The following is a 15,387-nucleotide window of genomic DNA, read 5'->3' as shown; positions in this document are numbered from 1 at the left end:
TGCTTGACCTTTGGAATGAGGAGATGGGACTTTGGTTGCTGGTCTGCCCATAAGTGAAGTTATCTGGACCTCAGTGTTCTTATTTGTGAAATGGGCTGATAGCGCTCATTTTTGAGGTTCAAACAGAAATGAATCTGAAAATGTTAAGAAAGGTAACAAAGCAACATACAAATGTAAGGAATAATTAGCTTTTTGTGCTAACGTCTTCTATCAGCATCAGTATTCCTATGAAGTTATCAGGACAGGGGAGGGAAGGAAGGGGAGAGGGAGGAGAGGAGAGGAGGCTCTTTTTCCTTCTTTATCCATGAAATCTTTCATAAATGAAATAAATGATGACCAAAGATGACTACACTTCCCTTCAAAAGGAATGGGCATGGTCCTCTGAATGGTTTTTATGCAATGGCTCTGGTCACCTGCCCATAAGAGAACTTGAAGATGTTATTTTTTCCACAAATAATAAGGATCATTTTTTTTTTTGACCTGCTGAAACCGCTGCCTTCTCTTGTCTTTTAAAAATATTTATTTCCTGATGATGAAGGTATTTCCTGCTCATTGTAGAAAATTGGGGGAAATTCAGAAAAAACAAAGAAAATTGAAATCACCCCATGATCCCACCACCTTTTACAGTTTGGTTTGTTCTGCCTTTTGTAAACTCCAAGTTATACCACAAACATTTCCTGTTAAAAATTACTCACAAAGGGTTTTTAGTGGCAGCATTGGTTTTTTGTGTGTGCACAACTTATTTTTCTCCATTATATATTTTTAGGAACACAGCACTTTAACAACTGCTCTTCGTTTTAATAACCAATCTAGCAACCACAGTTCAAGCACAGCTTGAAAAATGTGTTAAAAATACAAAGTTAAATCATTAATGATGGTGACTCTGAATAAACTTGGGTTGTAGTGCATTCATTTCTAAAGTCTCATTCAATGGATTTAATTAATTATTGAATCATTCTCCTACTGTTAGGGTTTTAGGCTAATTTAGTTCTTCCCCCCCCCATTATACATAAGACCAGGATTAGCATCTTTGTGCGTGAATCTTAGACTCCTAAGAGAAACATCCCCAAGTTCAAGGGAATGGATAACTTTTAAGGCTCTTCATATGTATAGTGAAATAGATTTCTGGAAATGTACCACTTCATCCCTACAGCCTATGTAGTTTTCACCTGGTTCCTTTCCTCACAGTACAGATGTTCTCTATCCACTACGCTGGAGGAGCTGGAAGCTCAATGATGTCATCATTAAGAAGTTTCTTTCCCCCTCCATCTCTCTTCCAGTCACCTTCATCCCGCGACTGGCTTCTCCTTGTGGTCGCAAGATATTTGCCAACAACTTCCTGCCTACGCATTTCCTCAGAACTCCTTTCCCAGAACTCCCCAGCAAGCCTGGTCACGTGCCCCTGCCTGAACCAGTCGCTGTGGCTGAGGTGGGACTGGCTTAGGCCATCCCTAGAGCACAGTGGAGCTGGCTTTCCCCGAAGTTGCTGGGGTATAAGTGGGTGGTATGGATGTGCAATAAAAACTAGGGTAGTCGGATAACAAGAGGCGGGGAGAAGGGATGCTGAGGCAGCAACAAGGTCGGCTACATCCTGGATGAGTTATTCCGAATATTCTAGAAAAAAGTCTGCCATTGACACACGTTTTCTCAAAACACACCTTCCAAATGGAATGTCTCTTCAACTTTCTTGCCACTCACCCTCCTAAGTTTCTGAAAATCATCACCTCTAGATTGCCAAGCACTTTCCCCCAAACCTGAACCTCTTTTATATACACCGAACAACTAAGTTTACTTATAACAACACATATTCTAATCTTCCCCATTATCCTAGGTCATCAGCACTGGAACAGTTACCTCACCTTCCTTTACAGCTGTCTGCTTACAACTGGCAGCAAGAACATAGCCAGAACATTTATGTAAGGCCAAATTAGGAAATACTTCTCAGGTTGCCCTTTTTCAGCGTAAGTGTGCACACGTCTGCCCCAGGCTTATATGGGCTTTCCTTGGAAATACGGCAGGTCTGGTCCCAGACCACCACGATAAGGCAAGTCACAAAAATCTTTTGGTTTCCTGGTGCATATAAAAGTTCTGTTTAGGGCTTCCCTGGTGGCGCAGTGGTTGAGAGTCCGCCTGCCGATGCAGGGGACACGGGTTCGTGCCCCGGTCCGGGAAGATCCCACATGCCGTGGAGCGGCTGGGCCCGTGAGCCATGGCCGCTGAGCCTGCGCGTCCGGAGCCTGTGCTCCGCAACAGGAGAGGCCACAACAGTGAGAGGCCCGCGTACCGCAAAAAATAAAAATCCTACCCATCACCTGAGCCTTCAGTGAGTCCTAATCTTTTTGCTGGTGGAGGGTCTTGCCTGGATGTTGATGCTGCTGATCAGGCGGTTGCTGAAGGCCAGGGCGTCTGTGGCAGTTTCTTAAAATAGGACAACAGTGAAGTCGGCTTCATCAATTGACTCTGCCTTTCACAAATGCCTTCTCCGCAGCCTGCAGTGCTGTTTGATAGCATCTGACCCATAGATCTTCTTTCCAAACTGGAGTCAATCCTCTCAAACCCTGCCACTGTTTTATCAACTAACAGTCTGAGCCCTCGGTTGTCATTTCAACAAGCTTCACAGCATCTTCACCAGGAGCAGACTCCATCTCAAGAAACCACTGTCTTTGCTCATCTATAAGAAGCAAACTCTCTTCTGTTCAAGTTTTATCAGGAGATGCAGCAATTCAGTCCCATCTTCAGGCTCCACATTTAATTCTAGTTCTTTTGCTGTTTCCACCGCATCTGCAGTGACCTCCTCCACTAAAGTCTGAGGGCTGGAATCAACTTCTTGCAAACTCCTGTCAATGTTGATATTTTTTACCTCTTCTCATAAATCAAGAATGTTCTTAATGGTATCTACAACAGTCAATCCTTTCCAGAAGATTTTCAATTGACTTTGCCCAGATCCATCAGAGTAGTCACTATCTATGGCAGTCAAAGTCTTATGAAAAATGTTATTTCTTAAATAATAAGCTGAAATGTCTCCTTTATCCATGGGCTGCAGAATGGATGTCGTGTTAGCAGGCAAGACAACAACATTATCTCATTGTACGTCTCCATCAGCGCTCTTGGGTGATCTGGTGCCTTGTCAATGAGCAGTCATATTTGGAAAGGAATCTTCTTCTGGGCAGTAGGTCTCAACAGTGGGCTTAAAATAGTCAGTAAACCATGTTGTCAACAGATGTGCTGCCATCCAGGCTTTGTTGTTCCACTTACAGAGCACAGGCAGGGTGGACTTATTAGCCTAACCCTTAAGGTCCCTAGGATTTTCAGGATGGTAAATGAGCACTACATTCAACTTAAAATCACCAGCTGCATTAGCCCCTAACAACAGAGTCAGCCTGTCCCTTGAAGCTTTGAAGCCAGGCACTGACTTCTCCTCTCTAGCTACGAAAGTCCTAGATGGCATCTTCTTCCAGAAGCCTGTTTTGTCTACACTGAAAATCTATTGTTTAGTGCAGCCACCTTCATGAATTATCTGATCTTCTGCACAACTTGCTGAAGCTTCTACATCAGCACTTGCTGCTTCACTTGCACTTTTATGTTGAGACGTCTTTTTTCTTTAAACCTCATGAACCAACCTCTGCTAGCTTTAAACTTCTCTTCTGCACCCTCCTCATCTCCCTTAGCCATCACAGAATTGAGATTTAGGACCTGGCTCTAGGTTAGGTTTTTTTTTTTTTTTTTGGCTTAAGGGAATGTTGAAGCTGGTTTGATCTTCTTTTTATCCAGACCCCTAAAACTTTCTACATATCAGCAGTGAGTCTGTTTTGCTTTCTTATCATTCGTGTATTCGCTGAAGGAGCACTTTTAATTTCCTCCAAGAACTTTTCCTTTGCATTCACAGCTTGGCTGTTTGGCACAAGAGGCTGAGCTTTGAGCCTGTCTGGGCTTTTGACATGCCTTCTTCATTAAGTTTAATCATTTCTAGCTTTTGATTTAAACTGAGAGACATGTGAGTCTTCCTTTCACTTGAACACTTCGAGGTCATTGTAGGGTTATTAATTGGCCTAATTTCAATATTGTTATGTCTCAGGGAATAGGGAGGCCTGAGGAGAGGGAGAGAGACGGGGAATGGCTGGTTGGTGGAGCAGTCAGAGCACACACATTTACCGATTAAGTTTGTCATCTTGTATGGGCATGGCTTGTGGTGCCCCCAAACAATGAACAATAGTAACATCAAAGATCACTGATCACAGATCACCATAAGAAACATGAGAAAGTTTGAAATACTGGGAGAATTACAAAAATGTGACACAGAGACATGACGTGTGAAAATGCTGCTGGAAAAATGGCACCTTGCTCCACATAGGGTTGCCACAAACCTTCAATTTGTATAAAACACAGTATCTGTGAAGTGCAGTAAGGTGAAGCACAATAAAATGAGGTCTGCCTGTATGCCTGGATTATTTTTTTCTGTGAAAATCTCTCTTTTCGATTTAATAATTGTCTAGGGAACAGAAATACAGACTTTTAAATTGATTTCTACCCATCTTCAGTTAGTGGTTTTAAATGTCTGTCCTCTACGCAGAGATATTTTATGTATTTAAAATCTTTTGTGTGCTGATACCCTGAAGGGATTTCCCTATGAAGGGAGCAATTTAAAAATGTACAAAAGCAACTGACACTGAACATTCTTGTCCCTAGATTTTCTTATAGTTTTAAAATATTGGCTAAATATTTACCTTTGGGGGCTATGAGTTGGAAATAGCAATGGAGAGAGATTAAATGCCTAAAGCATTTCATTGATTTGCCATGAGTGTGGAAATACATCAAATTAAAACCCACCCGGCTCTATCAAAGAGAACGTGATGGTTCTGGAAGGGCTGAGAGGTGAATGCAGACAGCAGAGTGTAAGCACACTCTATACTATCCCTGTAACAACATTTTCAACCCCAGAAACCTATTCTTCTTGCTATGCTGGCTGTGTTGCATGTGGCGTTGCTTTTGTTTTTCTCTTCTTTCTCGAGAGAAAAATTAAACCCAGTTCAAAACTTACAGCTTCAGCTGAATAACAGAGAATCATTTTGTTGTCTAAAAACCCACACTTAAAAATTATTCATGAACAAAGTCTCTCAGCATTCAAAAGAAGAAATAATTTCCTTTCAGCCAAAAATAAATGTTTTTTGGTTTTTTAGTGGTTTTTTGGGGTGAACTTTTAAGGCAACACAAATGGTCATGCTCTTGAAAAGCCATATATAAAAACATGACAGCAAGTCCCCTCCACATGGATGCAAATGAATCACTGATCTCTTGAAATAGATCTCTTTGGCGCTACCGGTTCAGGAAAGGCCTATGGCTGGTTGTGGTCTATTTGGAAGACATTTCAAAGTGGCTTATGAAATCTTTTACTCCAGAAGTTACTTGCTATATATGTGTCCATGATTACAGAAATCACACTCACACACACACACCCCCACACAATCATAAAAGCAGGCTTCTTTCTTTATGACTGTTTCCAGAAACAGACCTCTTAGGTTACAGTTTTTCTGCCTCTTATGGAGACTTGATTGCAATATAAAGTACTTTAAAAATCTACCAGGTAATGAAAGAGAATGTAAAAAAGAATATATGTGTACATATATACATATAACTAAATCACTTTGCTGTACACCTGAAACTAACACAACATTGTAAATCAACTATATTTCAATTAAAAAAAAAAATCCACCAGGTGCATGCAAGGTGAACATGCTTCTGGGAGTGTGAAAGGGAGAGATAGACAGAGAGGCAGCACACACAAACCCTGACTAGTTATTTCAGCTCTTCTTGCAAAATCAGCGAGTCGGAGGCTGTCCGGGTGATGACTGGGAACACTGCTCCAGAAAGATCGCAGCCCTGGTCACCTGCAGGTCTGCGTCACTGAAGCTGAAGCTTCATGGCTACATGCGGGACCCAAAGAGGCCTCTCGTGTTCCCCATGCCCACCCACTCCCACCGTCCACCCCACCTCTCCCTCTTGGTGTCCCCTCCCCCCCTGTGTTTTGGACACACAACCCAAGAACATTCTTCATTGTTCCTTTCAAAGGTCTGGGGTGGGTGTCATTAGACACTGAAGAAATCCCAACTCTCCTTTATAGGGGGAAACAGAGCTTGTTGGCTAAGGAATCAGATGAACAGGAAAACCAACGCAAACAACACAACAGAAAGAAACAGCACTGCCACAAGAGCAGAAAAGAGGCGGCCACGGGGCCATGTCCACAGAGTGCACGGCTGAACCCTCTCCCTATCATCAACTATACTAACGTTTCAGTGGTTTTTTGTTTTTCAGTTTGAAAAATCACCCAAGATACACTGCCATTCCAGCAAGAACCATCTTGCCTAAAAACACTTCCTCTAAGTGCACATCTGCCTTCGGAACACAGTTCTTCCCATGGTCTCATAATATCTAATAACAATGTTACAAAATATTAGGGCTTGGAGATTTGGAGCCTTTTGGTCCAATATGTTCCACCTAATATGGTACCTGTGTCTCTATGATCAGCAAGATGGTTTTTAAGGTACATGCAAGTATTTATCCTTTTAATGGTTATGAGCTTATTTTAATCTGTATTAGAAAAAAATACCACCAGCACATCAGCCACTGTGCTCAGAGCACCACTTAAGGCGAGCTCATTACTAAGTTCTAAGGCTAGTGTCTCATTAGATGCTTTCTGTGCCAACCCGCTGGCACGTGAGACTCATGCCGCCAGCGATCCCCAGACTTGGGGAGATGGGTCTCTCTGACCACGCTGGCCTGGGGGCTGTGGACAGTGTCTCCTGGCAATATCACCCCAGGCAACCCCATGAGGATGGAGAATTCCCCACAGCCCCCAGCTTCAGGCTTCAGCAATAAGTCTCCTTTCTTGAGTCAGACGCCACATTACCCTGGATTGCGAAACATTTAATGAAAAAAGAATCTGGCATTTTTAAAAGTTAGGTTTACAAACTTGATGCATTCTTAATATTAGCAATTTATCTATTTCTAATACATTGCCTAAGAAAATAAGGTCTATGAAGACATCAACAAGATCTTTAAGATTCATTATAAGCTACAGCACTTTGCAAATAAGTATCCAGTTTAATTATAACAAACCACTGTGAGCAAATTTAACTAAGTATATAAAAACATTAGTTAAATACAATTCTCTGGAAATATACATTATACCTACAGCTGTTTTTACAGGGAGATTCTTCCTTTTTTTTTTTCCCTTTTAATTCTCAAAATGGCGAATCACTGTATGGTCCTGGATCTCCAAGCTATAAAACTGAAATATGTGTTTCCAGCATAGCAGATGGTGACCAGGAAGGCGAAGAACTGGAGAAAACAAAGCATAATAGAAAGGGGGTTTAGGGCACATCCGAATCAGCAAAAGTTGTCATTTCACCTCTATTGATTAATGCACTTACGGCATCCCTTGACTCCAAGCTTTCTCATCTAAACCTGCTTTATTGGTTCAATTACCTTCCCTCCGAAACAATTTCAGGCTAGGCTGTTTTTCTTTTTTGGAACCTATCTGGAAAGCCTGTAGTCTTACTCCAATACGCCCAGGGTGTTCACGTGGGGGTGAATATGGTGGTGTGCATCTGAGAAAAGCCCGTGTATTTCTCATTTAGTATCGGTGATTTTAGACCAAAGCTTAACCTCACACTGTCACAGGCTCAGTTTACACAAACAAGCTGAGTGGGCGGAAGGAAGCCAGAGGCCCACATGGGGTGTGAGTGCAGAGGCGGGAAAACGCCGGGCCCTCTCCTGGGGCAACCGCAGCACAGTTCCACCTGATTCTTCATTTTTAAAAAAATTTTATTGACGTCCAGTTGATTTACAGTGTTGTGCTAATTTCTGCTGTATAGCAAAGTGACTCAGTGATACATATATGTACGTTCCTTTTCATATTCTTTTCCATGATGGTTTATCACAGGATATTGAATATAGTTCCCTGTGCTATACAGTAGGACCTTGTTGTTTATCCATCCTATATATCCTAGTTTGCATCTGCCCAGCTGATTCTTGCTGTGTGCTAACTTGAGCCCTGTGACTTTTAATCTCACATGGACCCACGCTCTTTACCTTTAAATAGAGATTTTGAGATATAGGTCAAGAATACGATGAACACCCATGGATCACCCACCAGCTTTAACATCATACTGTTGGTCTTCCTGTCTGTCTGCCTCCCGCCCCCATCACTTCTACTGCGGATGGAATATTATAAGGCCCATCTCAGAGAAACTTTTAAAATTAGTTTTTTAAATTTGAAAAATACACACTTATGGTTTAAAAATGCAAACAGTACATAAACACATAAATTAAAAAGCAGAAGCCCCTCATCCCACACTCCTCATGGTCCATCACAGTCCCTGGAAGGAGCCTCTGCTGGTGTCTATCTTCCTAGGCCTCCTTAGAGCATGAACAAACATTTCTACTTCAACAAACAGAATCCCAGTGTGCTCATTTTCTGTCTCTCTCTCCCACTGACACTGTAGGCAGCAGAATTATTCTTAGAATCCCTCAAACGTTTTTTCTCCCTCAAACACTTATTTTGTTCTAGCATTTGGCTTTCACTCGAGCGGACTCCTTCAGCCTCTTTGTGCTCCAGGCCATCGGGAGGCCCCATGATGCTCAAACCAGGAAATTCACTGCCAAGGTGTCCCTCCCACAGGTGATGCTTTTCCCTGCAGATAACTTTGTCCTCCTCGCCCAGATCCTCAGCCGGCCTTGGGGAGGGAGGAGGAGACCGTGGGGATGAAATGCTCACTCACCGACGAGGCTGCCCAGCTGTTGAAGTTGTGACTGTCCCTCTCCGGGGAGACAGAAGACGCATCCACAATAGCGGCTGAGAGGTATAAGACGAAGGCACTGCCATTAAAGCACAGACCCTGGGAGACAGAGGCGCAGAGTGTTTAGGGAGCCTGGGAAGGTCCGGGCATACCCGGACCTCAGAAGTGGCCAGAAGCGCACCCCGGCTGTGGCAAGGGGCCCACCTGGACTCGTGAGCAGGGCAGGGGACAAGGGCGATGAGAAGGCAGCTCCTCGGCGCCTTGGGGGTACTCAGTGCACGCTGCTGCCTCGCTTACCAACGCTTTGAGGGGTTGCAAAGGGGCTCCTCAGTTGGAGCAGCAAATAAAATATCCCAACCAGAAGGCAGACGCGTCTGACGTTTAGCATCTGCCAGCAGCAAGCAAAATTTTCAAAATTTGTCTGTAAACATCTTAAAACTGGGGGAGTTTACACAGAAACCCAGATTTCTGGATTCCCTTAGGAAGGGAAAAAAACAACAACAACAGAAGATCTAGCGATCCTGGGAGCACATTTCCAGCTTACTTCTCTGTGAAGAATATCCTGCTGTTGTTTAAGTCAGTGCATATGGGTGGCAAGGATTCAACAGTTTACGCTCACTTGCATGACTTTCTGGTCTCTTCACACGCGTGAGTGTGGAACCCCAACATGGAGGGGTCTCCTGACTGCTGGCCAGGGCTCTACTCACTACTCAGGCAGAGGAGCACCCAGAGCAGGATGACATCAGAAAAAACTGCTGGATGGAAGTCGAGAGACATGGGCCCAATTGTGCGTGAACCTGTGCAAAGTCAGGAGGCTCCAAACCTGTTTCCTTAGCTATAAAATGGGGACACACCTCATGATGATAAATTCTGCAAATGCAAATCAGAGCATTTTAAAGCCAGGGAGTTTCGGAAGGGAGCAGTGTTAAACAAGAAAAAAAAAAGTAACATGAAAGGCAATATTTTAAGTTCTTAATGTAATAAATCAATGAAGGAGGCTTAGGTTTGGAGGAGAGACAGACTAATAGATGCCCTAGGCCAGAGGTCAGCAAAATAAGAACCCCGACCAGCAGTCAGGAGACCAAGACTTCGAGTCCCTTCAGAACTGTCACAAAATAGCTAAAAATATGGAAGTGGCTTTGGCACTGGCTAATGAAGAGCGGCTGGAGAGTTCTGAGGCACATGCTAGAAATATGGATGTTTAAGGAGATTCTGGTGAGGTCTCAGGTGGAAATGAGGAATATATGTTATTAGAAACTGGAGGAAAGGTGATCCTTGCTATAAAGTGGCAAAGAACTTGTCTGAAAGGTGTTCTAGTGTTTTGTGGAAGGGAGAACTTTAAGCAATGACACTGAACATTTAGCTGAGGAAATTTTTTTAGCAAAGTGCCGAAGGAGTGGGCTGGTTCCCCCGACAGCTTGGAGGAAAATGCAAAAGGAGAGAGATGAATTGAAGAAGGAATTGTTAAGCAAAAAAGAACCAGAACTGGGACTTCCCTGGCAGTCCAGTGGTTAAAACTCCGCACTTCCAATGCAGGGGGTACGGGTTCGATCCCTGCTCAGGGAACTAAGATCCCACACGCCGTGCGGCGCAGCCAAAAAATAAAAATAACAAAACCAAAAAGAACCAGAACTTGAAGATTTGAAAAATTCTCAGCTCAGCCATACTGTGAAAAATGAGAAAGCTCTTTGAGAAGAGAACACTCAGGGTGTGGCCGAACAGCCTTTTGAGAAAGAGATTACAGGTACAAACCACAGATCTAATCGACCATCTCAGCAGAAGCCAGGAATAGGTAAGGGATTATACCAGTAGAAACATTACAAGTTTGAACTGAAGGCGATGCAGATCGGCCAAAATGAAGGAGGGCTGTGGAACTTCTTGGATTCTACGGGACAGAATGAACCACAGAACTATTTGACTGCGAAATAGCTTTATCTTTCACGAAAAGAATGAATCACCCGAAGGTGATTCAGAGATCATCAGGGCTGCCACTCTCATCGCGGGCCCAGTGGGCAGGCTGGTTCCTCCTCAGTTTCAAAGGGTGGGTTTTCTGTGAGTCAGGATGTCCCTACCCAGTGCCCCAGGGGCAGGGCCGCCCTGCAGAGACACCAGGGTGACAATGCTGCCCCAATGCACCAGGAAGGCAGAGCACTGAACCAAAAAAAAGGATTGTTCTGGAGCCTTAAGATCAGATGGAATTTGCCTCGTAACTTTTGGGCTTGCTGGGGACCTGTCACCCCTTCCTTCTTTCGTATTTCTCCCTTTTGAAATGGGAATGTCTATCTGTACCCGTCTCACCGCTGTATTTTGGAAGCACTCAACTTGTCTGGTTTCACAGGTTCATAGCTGGAGAGGAATTCTGCCTCGGGATGAACTGTACCTCAAGCCCCACCCGTATCTGACATAGATGATACTTAAAGGAGACTTTGGATCAAGACTTTAGTTGATGCTGGAATGAGTTTGGGGGATGTTGAGATGGAACGAATGTATTTGCATGTGAGATGGTCAAGATTGGGGGGGGGGCAGAGTTTTTTAAAATATATTATTTTTATTGATATTAGTATAGTATTTTTTATACATTTATTTATTTTTATTTACTTATTATTTTTGACTGTGTTGGGTCTTCGTTGCTGCACACAGGCTTTCTCTAGTTGAGTCAAGTGGGGGCTACTCTTCGTTGTGGTGTGCGGGCTTCTCATTGCGGTGGCTTCTCTTGTTGAGGAGCACAGGCTCTAGAGTCCGTGGGCTTCAGTAGATGCGGCGCGTGGGCTCAGTAGTTGTGGCTCGTGGGCTCTAGAGTTCAGGCTCAGTAGTTGTGGCGCACGGGCTTAGTTGCTCCGTGGCACGTGGGATCTTCCCGGACCAGGGCTCGAACCCGTGTCCCCAGCATTGACAGGCGGATTCTTAACCACTGCACCACCAGGGAGGCCCGGGGCAGAATATTATGGACTGAATGTGTCCCCCCAAATTCATATGTTGAAGCCCTAACCCTCAACGTGATAGTATTTGGATATGGGGCCTTTGAGGTAATTAGGGTTAGCTCATGAGAGTGGGGTCCCCCTGAGAGGGTTAGTACCCTTCTAAGAAGAGATGAAAGGGAGCTCACATCCTCTCTTTCTCTCTCTGCCATATGAGGACACAGCAAGATCAGCAGGCATCTGCAAGCCAGGAGGAGAGCTTTCACCAGAAACCAACTATACTGACACCTGATCTTAGACTTCTGGCCTCTAGAACTGAGAGAAATTTCAGTCATTGAAGCTTCCCGTCTAGAGTATTCTGTTTTGGCACCCAAGCAGACAAAGACAGGTTCTGTAATCTACACATTTTCTTATCTATTCCCCCTGCCCCACCCCCAGGCTGTGACTCCCTTTGTAATCATGCACCCAGCATGGAGTCAGGACAAGAATCCAGTCACTCTTTTTTTTTTTTTGGGTATGCAGGCCTCTCACTGTTGTGGCCTCTCCCGTTGCAGAGCACAGGCTCCGGACGCACAGGCTCAGCGGCCATGGCTCACGGGCCCAGCCGCTCTGCGGCATGTGGGATCCTCCCGGACCGGGGCATGAACCCGTGTCCCCTGCATCGGCAGGCGGACTCTCAACCACTGCGCCACCAGGGAAGCCCAAGAATCCAGTCGCTCTTGACCACTCCTGCTCCCCCATGTGAGGTCACCTAGTTGCTCTAACAGTGACTTTCATTTTTCATTCTAACTCTTCACCTCTCAACATCAAAGAACACTGGTACAAAAAGGGTTAAAGCCACGGCCCCAGGAGGGGTTTGGAGGACAGAAGATCTGCAGGGGCTATGCCCTGACACACCTGTTCCTAGATGACACTGTTTATAGGGAATTACTAAAACAAGAGTGTACGCAGTGTATCTCTTGATTCAGTCTTCTGAGGACCGGTTTGCTACTTTGCCTAAAAGGAATTCCTGGACCTTCCAACAATGCTGTTTCACACTCAGGTTTAAAACACCTGTGCTGGGTTCTCCCTGGCTTTGCCCTCTGCTTTGTTGGCAGAGACAATCCCAAATTGTCTGGAGAAGGACTAAGTTCCGTCCTACCTAATGGGCAGTGGACAGGAAGAACACCCATGGTTTCCTTACCACCGTGGTCCAAGGCACCTGGGGAATCCTGGTGTAGGTCATCGTTATGTAGATGATGAGGAAGAAGACAGTGAGGACCCAGTAAAACACAGCTACAAACATGACCCAGCCAAACGCAGGGACCCGGAAGTACTCAGTTCCAGCGATCAGTGTCCATACCAGCAGTCCCAGAACCTGTAAAAGAGAAAAGAAAAGGGAGGCGGAAGAGAAAATGAAGGAGGAGGAGGAAGTGGGGACAGAGAAAAAAGTAATTACAATTTTTACTCATATATATGGGTACATGTACCAAATGTGATCTGGCCGCAAGCTCACATTCTTGCAAATGCTAGGAAGGTAAAATGAATGAACAGAACAGGCAGGGCAGAGACCAGGACAAACAAGAAACCCACGCCTTGTTTCCGGGGTAAGTCTCTGCCCAGCTCCGGCCAGTTGTGGGCTGGTTTTCTCGATATTTCTCCCACCCCCACCCCCAGGAGAACACAGAAACTCAAGTTTGTACATGATGATCTCGATTTTTAAATGTCAGCACTAATAAAGAGGGGCAAAACAACACACATCTGTGGCTGGAATCTGCTCCCGATACCTGTGAAGGGAACAAGATATAAGTCATGCATTTATTCCAACAATGGTCACCCAACTTCACTGCTGCTACAGAGCAAGACAAGCCCAAAGCCCCATCACATCACCACTGAGTGAAGGAAGGATGCTGGTCTACGCTGTGTGAGTCTCTGGTCCTCAAGGAGGGAGGCCACGGTGAGGTGTGCCTTCCAGGGCCCAGAAGGACTTTATTCCTAACTCAGGAAAGTTGGCATCTAAACTCTATTCCCAGGAGACAGCATGAGGCGTGTGGGACGGACTCTGGCAGCAGATCTGGCTGCTGTGTAACTCGGGGCAAGTGATTTCCTTCCTGTCTCAGCTCTCTCCATGGGATGTGGGACAAGACGTGAAAGTGACTCTGATCACAAAGCTGGTCATTCGGCATTGACACCTGAGCACCTGCCCTGAGCACATGCCACAGGCCGGGCTTCCTGCTCCGTGGGCCCCGAGGATAGAGCAGGGCAGAAACCAAACAGACCTGCTCATGCATGACTTAGAGTCTCATGGGGGGAAATATCTGAATAGTTACAGTTGTGAAAATGCTCTGAAGGAAATAAAGGGTGTGACAAGGGTCTGTGACGGGGGCTGTGACCTTTTAGGCAGGAACAACAAATGTCCGAGGGGGCTGTGCTGAGGAAGAGCGTGAAGACCCTGTGGGAGCTAGTAAGACAGGCAGAAGGCACCGTCCCAGGCAGAGAGCATGGCATGGGCAGAGGGCTGCAGGGGAGGGGCCTTCTAGAACCTGTACGAGAGTGGAGGACGTTAGGACGTGGGTACAAGATGTTAGAGGGTTTGGGGAGGGTCAGATTACGTGGGCCCAGGACACCTAAGGATTTTGTACTTTATCCTAAGAGCTACAGGAGGATTCTGAGCCAGACAATGATAAGATCAGCTTAAGTTTTTGCAAGATCACTCTGACTGCATGGCGAGAACAGGCAAGCAGAGTCGGGGGCAGGGGTAGGGAAACAGTTCAGAGACTGCTGTAATAATCCAAGTGGAAGAAGAGGATGCATCCAACACCAAGATGCTGGTGAATACTGGGAAGTGAGTGATTCAAGGGAAATTTCAGAAGGAGACAGAACCTTCACAGATTTGACAGATTAGATTAGGATAAAGTGGAATTACCCCCAGGTTTCTGGAAAGACTCCCCAGTGGATTAGGGTGTCACTTCCTCAGCTGGAAAGATGAAAGAGGAACAGGTTAAAGGGCTGACCTGGGCTCAGTTTACAACCTATCCAGTCTAGGGGAGCCAGAGACCTCAGGATGGGGTTAGAAGTGGACAGTCCAGGAGGAAGAGTTCAGGCCCCTCTTTAGGAAAGACTTCGTGTTAGGATCACTTAGCCCTCAGACAGGCTTCCAGGGGACCTTTTAAACTGTTCACTGAGACAAGCCCACCTCCCTGGCGAGGTCTGGATGTCTGTGCTGGGGAACAGGGAACAGACTCTAAGTGCTGTTGCTTCCCCTCCTTAGAGCCGAAAGTTGATGTTCTTTTATCTGCTTGATGTCGTATATGAATTCCAAAGAAACATTTAATGGAGACGTATTTTTGTGTTTACATCTGTGGCAACGGAATTAATTGAAAGTGAAGCAGCACAAAACAGGATAAAATCCCAGGAAGTGCCAAGCCTCAACACCCATGGGGTTTTGGTCCAGAATTCATCACAACTGACAGGTCATCTACACACACAGGTGTGCTATTCCATTGGATCAGTAAGACAGGTAACACACCTCATCCAGCATGGCAGGGTCTGAAACAACAAGAAGGGCTTCCTGATTCAAACTGAAGAGGTCAGAAGGGCCCTCTGTTGATTCACACAGGAAATAACCACAGGAAGAGCCACGGCAATGTGGCAGCTGTCTCTCCAGGAGTGTGCAAGAGTTTAAGAGCTGCCGG

The 15,387-nt window shown here is 45.2% G+C and overlaps 1 protein-coding gene across 1 annotated transcript; it reads right to left on the bottom strand.

Annotated features, from left to right (window-relative positions):
* Nucleotides 1-6,909: 6,909 nt before the first annotated feature.
* Nucleotides 6,910-14,768, bottom strand: CMTM8 (CKLF like MARVEL transmembrane domain containing 8). Its single transcript, XM_089918973.1, has 3 exons — nucleotides 12,897-14,768; nucleotides 8,778-8,894; nucleotides 6,910-7,335 (listed from the first exon to the last, which is right to left on the bottom strand). Exons 1-3 carry the CDS (start codon nucleotides 12,996-12,998, stop codon nucleotides 7,252-7,254), a joined length of 303 nt encoding a protein of 100 aa, XP_089775099.1. The 5' UTR covers nucleotides 12,999-14,768; the 3' UTR covers nucleotides 6,910-7,251.
* Nucleotides 14,769-15,387: the final 619 nt, after the last annotated feature.

The sequence above is a fragment of the Delphinapterus leucas genome, chromosome 10 (assembly GCF_059928025.1).
Source record: "Delphinapterus leucas isolate spDelLeu-1000000601 "Yukka" chromosome 10, BTC_Dleu_Yukka2, whole genome shotgun sequence".
NCBI lineage: Eukaryota > Metazoa > Chordata > Mammalia > Artiodactyla > Monodontidae > Delphinapterus > Delphinapterus leucas.
This window is presented reverse-complemented; position numbering and strand designations above follow the sequence as displayed.

Excerpts from the sequence above, each read along its gene's own strand:
- CMTM8 (XM_089918973.1), bottom strand. The coding sequence starts at position 12,998 with ATGTTTGTAGCTGTGTTTTACTGGGTCCTCACTGTCTTCTTCCTCATC. Across the intron at positions 8,895-12,896 it reads AGGTGCCTTGGACCACGGTG|GGTCTGTGCTTTAATGGCAG; the intron begins GTAAGGAAACCA and ends TCTGTCTCCCAG. Across the intron at positions 7,336-8,777 it reads ACAGCTGGGCAGCCTCGTCG|TTCTTCGCCTTCCTGGTCAC; the intron begins GTGAGTGAGCAT and ends TGTTTTCTCCAG.